The sequence below is a fragment of the Podarcis erhardii genome (genome assembly GCF_964252035.2).
Source record: "Podarcis erhardii genome assembly, chromosome: 5".
In the NCBI taxonomy this organism is placed as follows: domain Eukaryota; kingdom Metazoa; phylum Chordata; class Lepidosauria; order Squamata; family Lacertidae; genus Podarcis; species Podarcis erhardii.
Window position 1 is genome coordinate 36,054,226 of NC_138509.1, and position 8,984 is coordinate 36,063,209.

General features: G+C 44.3%; 1 protein-coding gene across 1 annotated transcript; it reads right to left on the reverse strand.

The window, feature by feature from the left end:
- Positions 1-334: 334 nt before the first annotated feature.
- CH25H (cholesterol 25-hydroxylase) lies at positions 335-1,865 on the reverse strand. The gene has a single exon (XM_081864663.1). It carries the CDS (start codon positions 1,802-1,804, stop codon positions 842-844), a length of 963 nt encoding a protein of 320 aa, XP_081720789.1. The 5' UTR covers positions 1,805-1,865; the 3' UTR covers positions 335-841.
- Positions 1,866-8,984: the final 7,119 nt, after the last annotated feature.

Below are 8,984 nucleotides of genomic sequence, written 5' to 3' on the forward strand. Positions count from 1 at the left end.
ATGCAGACTATACATTTGATATGACATATTTCAAAGAATTCTGGGAGCTGTAGTTTGTTAAGAGTGCTAGATATGGTAATTCTGTGAGGCAGAAACTACAGTTCCCTGGATTCTTTGGAGGAAGCCATGTGCTTTAAATGTGTGTTGAATATCCTTTATTGTGTGGATCTACAACTGCAATCCTAGACACACGTATTTGGGAGTAAGTCAAATGGAAATAAATAAAGGTCACTTTTGGGTTGGCATGCATAAGATTGGGTTGTCAAATTGGTCACCTAGAAAAATCTATTCCATTGCTTTTGAAAAATCGTGTGGAAAATAAACACAAAAGGGGAAAATGGAACAATATAAATATTTATTTTTCCAGTATAAAATAATAAAACATAAATAATTCTGACTGAACAAATTATAACAAATCACATATCCATTAGATCTATTGACAGTCATCAGAAATGTTATCAGGTTAGATGCTTCTTCTTCTTCATTTTTCTTTGTGTGTCCATATTTTATTTCCAATATGAAGCCGAGATATATTCCATAGGAATCATAATAAGCATTAATTTGACTCTCACAACTCATCTTCTCATTTCAGCAAGCAGAAACTCTCTTACATACACATTGAGCATACACATTAGCCTTATAAAAGCTTGGATAGCCAAAAGAAAATGGACTCACAGTGATAGCCTCTCTCCGATGGCTTCATTAAAATTGCTTGTTCCAAACAACCATAGGGCTATGCATACTTCACAAAAACTGTTTCATAAATACATTAATATAAATAAATGCAGTGCAATGGTGTGGGTTTGTTTCCAGATGGTTAATCTGGAGAGGATGGCTGAACTCAGCTTCGGGCCAGCTTCTCTGACATGTCATTTTCCCCGACAGCATGGCTAAGCGTTCCAAAGAGACGGTCCCAGTGGGTAAAGTATGGGGCATAGTTGAATTTGAACTTCAAGTGATGGAGATCGTGGTGTGGTGCTCCTCCATACAGACCAAATGGGACCAGTCTGTGGGTCGACCACGGCAAGTCATAGCCAGAATGATCCTCCACCGCAAACCAGATGTTGGCAACGAAGAATGTCATCTCCGTCAAAGGATGACACTTCAGCAGCATTGGGCTGATCCCCGCAAAAAAACCCAGCCAAAGCAGTTCCCACATGCTGGCGTACTGGGTGGTGAGAGCAAACGTAGAGATGTGCTTGTGGTGGACCTTGTGGAAGGTCTTGTAGAGCCATGGCACCCGGTGATGGAGCAGATGCCACAGGAAATACAGGAAGTCAAAGAGCAGCAGGCAGAGCGTTATGTCCAGCAAGAGCCTCGGCAAGGCAGGAGCTTTCACTGGCAAACTCACTGGTCTCCAGTACCAATGAGCGACAGTCACTGGGAAAATGCATACCAGGTGGTGGTAGACGTTTTGAGTCATGCAAAGCGCCATCATACTCAGAGTGGGAGAACTCTGGGGCTGGATTTTGTACTTTCTCAAGGCTGGGACTCGAGTGCTGAAGAAGTCCAGAGCGATGAATGGCAGGCAAAAAGCTGTGTATAGCGTAAAGTTGAACAGCACTGGGAAGAAGGGTGACTTGAGCAAAGCCTCCTGCGTTACGATGAAGTCCCAGACCGGCTGCAAAGTCAGCATGCCTTCCTTGTCCTCCAGCCCATCACAACTGAGCAGCTCTCTGTTCTGAACACTGGAGTTCATGTTGCCTTGTGCTGCTGCTGCCGCTGCTTGTCTGTCTGCTGCTGCTGCTGCTGCAACCGGGCTCCTTTTAACCAGCCTTCTTTCATCCACTCCTTCATATGACATCACAAAAGAAGGGGGAGGAAATTCCTTTAACTAACCCGTGCAGTTTCCTTTCTTTCTCAAAGTTAAAGAAAGCAAAACGTGTCAAAGGAATTTCCCCGTTGCTTATTTCACGCATTTCCCATTGGCTGAGCTGCCCTTGGCCACGCCCCCTCTTCTGCACATTCCATTGGATTTTTCCATTGGACACAAGCCTGTATAGCCTGTTGCTTATCCAAGCTAGTTTGTGAAAGAAATGACATTCTGCAGGATGCAAAGACATAGGGAAATAATAGAGGAACGCGTGCACAACCTCCAGGCAAATGAAATCAGTAGAGTCTGACTAGGGTGTGTTTCAAAAACTGGGAAAGAAGTGAATCACATTCTCAGATTTGTGAGACATATTGAAAGCACGAGAGTCTAAAAACAAAACCTGGAAACTTAACTTCTGGCTTCTCAACTGTTGGCATGTACTAGAGCAGGGGTAGCCAATGAGGTGCCCTCCAGCTATTGCTGAACTTCAATTCCTATCAGCTAATAATAATAATAATTTATTATTTATACCCCACCCATCTGGAATAGGGATCAGCAGATAACAAGGGCTGCTAGGCAATCATGTCCATTTTTGTTTCTTTCCCCCATTTTTCCAGTCTTAAGTTTGACACACTTCATTTCCACATCTGTTTGTGATTTTTTAAGAAAATAGTCTACATGAAAACTCACCGGCATTTTAGTGTGAATTTCTCCTAATTGTATGCAACTTTGCCTAATACAGGCACACCTCATGTTGCATTAGCTTCATGTTGTGTCTTTTCAGCTTGTGAATGCGGCAAACCCGGAAGTGTATACTTCCAGGTTTTGCCACGTGTGCTTGCGCAGAAGCGTTCTGCATGCTTCACACATGCACAGAAGCACTCTATTGTGCTCTACGCTTGCGCAGAAGCACCGCTCTAGTTGCACACTTTTCGGGGTGCGAACGGCACCCCGGAACGGATTGTGTCCGCAACTAGAGGGACCACTGTATATGCATTTCTGCAAAGCCATTTCCCCTGCTACAGTGTATTTTTGCATGTTTTCATTCATGTATGCATTTGTATCAACATTTTACCCGTTTTCCTTTTTTTTGGTACACAGGTGGCTAGAGAACTGCATTGCAAAATTCGGAGAAGTGTGAATTCTGAAGGATGACTGTGTTTCAGTTCATGTATTCTTTTGGAAAGTTCAAATTAGGTTGATTCACCTTTAAATAGGAACTGAACTGGATTTCTCCCCCATTTATGCATGCAGCCCATGCAAGTCATTCATATATAACACTCAAGCGGCAATCCTATGCACACTTAATTGGGAGTAGGTTCCAGTGAACATAATAGGAATTACTTCTTAGTAGACATGGATAGGATTTTAAAGGGTAATTTAGTCAGTGTGATGTAGTAGTTACACTGTTGGTTGAGGACCTGGGAGACCACAGTTCAAATCCTGACTCAGCCTGGGTAACTTTGGGTAACCTTGGGGCAGTCACAATCCCACTGCCTAATCAAGCTCATGGAGTTGTTGTGAGAATATGGTGGGGAGGTGGGGAGAACCATGAACACCACCTTGAGCCCCTTGGAGGGAAGGTGGGCTATAAATGTAAACAGTGACAAAATAAAACAAATCATAATAATACTAGTAGCAGCAGTAGTGCTCTACTGTACTAAGCAATGGTTTACAGTCAAGTTCATGCCACCCCTTTGAGAACCAATGTCCTCTGACAGTTCAGTCTTCAGGAACTATCCCCACTTCTTATGGTTAAAGATCATAAACGAGGGGAAATTCATAGAATCATAGAGTTGGAAGAGACCACAAGGGCCATCAAGTCCAACCCCCTGCCAAGCAGGAAACACCATCAGAGCACTCCTGACATATGGTTGTCAAGCCTCTGCTTAAAGACCTCCAAAGAAGGAGACTCCACCACACTCCTTGCCAGCAAATTCCACTGTCGAACAGCTCTTACTGTCAGGAAGTTCTACCTAATGCTTAGGTGGAATTTTCTTTATTGTAGTTTGGATCCATTGCTCCGTGTCCGCTTCTCTGGAGCAGCAGTAAACAACCTTTCTCCCTCCTCTATGTGACATCCTTTTATATATTTGAACATAGCTATCATATCACCTCTTTACCTCCTCTTCTCCAGGCTAAACATGCCCAGCTCCCTTAGCCGTTCCTCATAAGGCATCGTTTCCAGGCCTTTGACCATTTTGGTTGCCCTCCTCTGGACACGTTCCAGTTTGTCAGTGTCCTTCTTGAACTGTGGTGCCCAGAACTGAACACAGTACTCCAGGTGGCTCATGTCAAGTTTGTGGTCAACCAAGACTCCTAGATCCTTTTCACATGTACTGCTCTCAAGCCAGGTGTCACCCATCTTGTATTTGTGCCTCTCTCTCTCTCTCTCTCTTTTTTTTTTTTTTTGCCCAAGTGCAATACTTTACATTTCTCCCTGTTAAAATTCATCTTGTTTGTTTTGGCCCAGTTCTCTAATCTGTCAAGGTCGTTTTGAAGTGTGATCCTGTCCTCTGGGGTGTTAGCCACCCCTCCCAGTTTGGTGTCATCTGCAAATTTGATCAGGATGCCCTTGAGTCCATCATCCAAGTCGTTGATAAAGATGTTGAATAAGACCGGGCCCAAGACAGAACCCTGTGGCATCCCACTAGTCACTCTTCTCCAGGATGAAGAGGAACCATTGATGAGCACCCTTTGGGTTCAGTCAGTCAGCCAGTTACAAATCCACTGAGTGGTAGCATAGTCAAGACCGCATTTTACCAGCTTCTTTACAAAAATATCTTGGGGCACCTTGTCAAATGCCTTGCTGAAATCAAGGTAGGCTACATCCACTGCGTTCCCTTCATCTACCAGGCTTGTAATTCTGTCAAAAAACGAGATCAGGTTAGTCTGACATGACTTATTTTTCAGAAATCCATGCTGACTATTGGTGATCACAGCATTCCTTTCTAGGTGCTCACAGACTGTTTGCTTAATGATCTGCTCCAGAATCTTCCCTGGTATTGATGTCAGACTGACTGGGCGGTAATTATTTGGGTCCTCTCTTTCCCCCTTTTTGAAAATAGGGACAACATTTGCCCTCCTCCAGTCTGCCGGGACTTCGCCTGTTCTCCAGGAATTCTCAAAGATGACTGCCAGTGGTTCTGAGATCACATCTGCCAGTTCTTTTAATACTCTTGGATGCAGTTCATCTGGCCCTGGAGACTTGAATACATCTAAACTAGCCAAGTATTCTTGTACTATCTCCTTAGTTATTCTGGGCTGTGTTTCCTCTGCTGAATCATTTGCTCAAAATTCTTCAGGTCAGGCATTGTTTTCTTTATCGGAGAAGACTGAGGCAAAGAAGGCATTGAGGAGTTCAGCCCTTCCTGTGTCCCCTGTTTGCATTTCACCATCTTCTCCTCTGAGTGACCCCACTGTTTCTTTGTTCTTCCTTTTGCTACGAACATACCAATAAAAGCCTTTTTTGTTGCTTTTAACCTCTCTAGCAAGCCTGAGTTCATTCTGTGCTTTAGCTTTTCTGACTCTGTGTCTACACGTGCTGGCTATTTGTTTGAATTCCTGTTTGGTGGTTTCCCCCCTTTTCCATTTTTTGTACACATCCTTTTTTAATCTTAACTCAGTTAAAAGTTCTTTAGATAGCCACCCTGGCTTCTTTAGGCACCTTCCATGTTTCCGTCTCATTGGTATTGCCTGAAGTTGTGCTTTTACTATCTCCCTCTTAACAAACTCCCAGCCATCATGAACTCCCTTTCCTTTTAGTATTACTGTCCATGGGATCCCACCCAGCACTTCCCTAAGTTTTATGAAGTCGGCTTTCTTAAAGTCGAGAAATTTAGTCCTAGCATGCTTGGCTGCTCCTTTCCGCTGTATAGTAAACTTCAGAAGAGCATGATCACTCGCGCCTAATGATCCTTCCACTTCTACCCCACTAACCAGGTCATCAACATTGGTTAGGACCAGATCTAAAATGGCTGTTCCTCTTGTTGCTTCTCCCACTTTCTGGACAATGAAGTTGTCTGCAAGGCCAGTGAGGAATCTGTTTGACCTTATGCTCTTGGCTGAGTTTGACATCCAGCAAATATCCGGGTAATTGAAGTCCCCCATTACTACTATCTCCCTTCCTTTTGCATGCTTGGGCATCTGTTCCAGGAAGGCATCATCTATGTCCTCCGTTTGGCTTGAGGATCTATAGTAAACTCCCACAATGAGGTCCCTGTTATTCTTCTCTCCCTTAATTTTGACCCAAATGCTCTCACTTTGGCTTTGAGGTTCTAAATCTTGGATCTCTTCACAGGTATACTGTGACATATAACGCCACTCCTCCTCCTTTCTTGTCTGGTCTGTTTCTCTGAAATAGATGGTATCCCTCCATTATTACATTCCAATCGTGGGACTTATCCCACCAGGTTTCAGTGATGCTATTATGTCATATTTAGTTTGCTGTACCAAGAGCTCAAGCTCATCTTGTTTATTTCCCATGCTTTGTGCATTAGTGTACAGACACTGAAGTCCATTAATCATTCCCCCGTGTCTCTTATTTAAGGATTTTTTGTGAAGAGCCTTGTATCTCTCCGTCCTCCACACTTGAGGTTATTGGCACAACTGCATCTAGGGGTATATTGCGTCATCCATGACATGTCTGCTGGAAGAAATTACCGGAATGAGGCACCACAAATGGTTCCAAACTTTAACTTCTGAAGGGACTGTGGAAATTGAGTGTCACTGCCATCTATTGGACACAATTAAATATGCAGGGCACTCCTTACTACTGCACACAGTGCTAATCCTGAGGGATTAGAAACTATTAATGAATTAAAATGATTCCCCCAAAGGGAATAAACTCTACCTTGTCTGTTGTAAGTGCTGTTTCTCACTTCCCTTGGGGCTATAGGAAATTAAGGATGTGTCAAGGATTAAGCACTTCTAATGTTAAAAATCCTCCAAGACAAATAACACCTCTGTCATTTCAGGGATTCATTTTATTGACCCACATCCAACTCATCACTACCTCCGAGAACTGGTCTAACACCTCAATTGCCTCTTCTTATTCAGATGAGACAGAGAGCTAGAGCTGGGTGTCATTTGTATATTGATGACACTTCATGCCAAATCACAGAGGCTTCCTAAAGTTGTTAAATAGCATGAGGGACAGGACACAGAACAACTCCCATAGTGCTGAACTGGAACCTCCCATGACTACATTATGGAAGCAGCCCTAGAGGTAAGAGCAAAACCACTGATGTATAGGGACTCCAGCTCCCACCTCTCTGAGATACTTGAGAAAGACACTGTGGTCCACAGTACTGAAAGCTATGGAGAGATGAAGGAGGATAAGCAGGGTCACACTATCCACAATTCTCACTTCATAGATGTCATCAACAAGGGTGCCCAAGACAGTTTTAGTGCCATGACCTAGTCAGAAGCCAGACTGGAATGGATCCAAGATGTTTTACAAAGATTCAACAACTTAATGAAATTGCTAGTTCTATTAACTACATTCGTGTTCAGATGATGTGTCTCTAAATCCTGGATCAGATATGGGGAACCTGTGGGCCCCCTAGATTAGGGTTACCAGACGTCCCCGGATTTGCAAATCTGTCCCCGGACAGATTCCGTCCCTGGAACGTCCCCAGATTTGCAAATTTGTCCCTGGGAAATGTGGCAGCGGCAGCCTCAGCAGCCCAGAGCCAACCTGGTAGCACAGCTGGCTCTGGCTGGCTTCAGGAGCTGCCTGCTGCTCACTGCCGCCGCCACTGCTGAAGTGGAACCAGGGACGTCCGGCGGTACAGATCTCCTTCCCCCTTCCCTCTTTGTTTTGACAGATCGGGGGAGGCTCGGGAGTCACGGGCGGGCCGGCGTTGCCCAGGGGGGTACAAGGTGCGTGGTTTCTCTGCCAGGCAAGGTGCAACGCCCTTCTTTTGCACCCTGTGAAACATAAATGCGCAGAGGGGTTTTTTAAAAAAACTGGGCAACAGCCGCCCACCTGTGACTCCCAAGCCTGCCCCTTCAGTCAAAACAAAGGAAGAAGGGGGCAGGAGATCGGGGGAGGCTCGGGAGTCACGGGCGTGTGGCGTGCTGTTGCCCAGTTTTTAAAAACTGCGCATTTATGTTTCACAGGGTGCGAAAGAAGGGCTTTGCACCTTTATACAATATGCATGCATGCTTGGGCCCAGGGTCTTTTGCCTCATCATCCCCACTACTGACTCCCTGCTGCTACTCAGCTTCAAAAAAAAAAAAAAAAAAAAAAAAACATTGAAAAAAATCTGGTAACCATATCCTAGATGCTGTTGGACTCCTAGTCCCATAATCCCTTATCATTGGCCATGTTGACTGATGGGAGTTGGAGTCCAAAAACTCCTGGAAGGCCACTGGTTCCACCCTGCTATCCAACTCTAAAGACGTGATGGGGAAACGATTTGGGTGAGCCATTAGACAATACTTTGTGGAAGAGAATCTGGGTAAAAACTGCCTTTAAAGTTGTTTCACTAAGAATCCAGGAAAATGAACTTGGGTATGAACTTCCCCCACCACAATAAAGCCAAGCCAGTTAAGGAATGTGCAGCCTTAACATTATCTCATGGAACATAGCGGGTTGGGCCAACAAACTAGGGGACGAGCCATTTCGTGAATATATAACGGGTTTTGACATAATAATGCTGCAGGAAACTTGGGCAACTGACAAGATAGTTCTTGATGGTTACCACACCTAAGAAATCAAGGCCTCTGAACCACTCGGAAGGGACGACCAAGGGGGGGGGGGCTAGTAACTCTGGTTTCTACTCAATTGGCATCACAGGTTGTTTTTTTTAAAAAAAATAAAATAAAATTTTTTAATTTTTTTTTTAAAAAAATCTGTCCAGTAGCACCCTAGAGACCAACTAAATTTGTTCTGGGTATAAGCTTTGGTGTGCATGCACACTTCTTCAGATACACTGAAACCGAAGTCACCAGACCCTTATATATAGTGGGAGGGTGGGGTGGGGTTTTTCTTAGAAGGGTAGTGGGAGATGGGTGATTGACTTAACATGCCTGATTATGTCAGAATGGGAACAAATGCTGAAAATGTGGCTCTTCTGATGGGTGAAGCAACTGCTGCACCAAACATAACTTGTGAATGAGCTATCGTGTTCAGCAGGTGGGAGGAGATACATCCCAGATCTCAGTG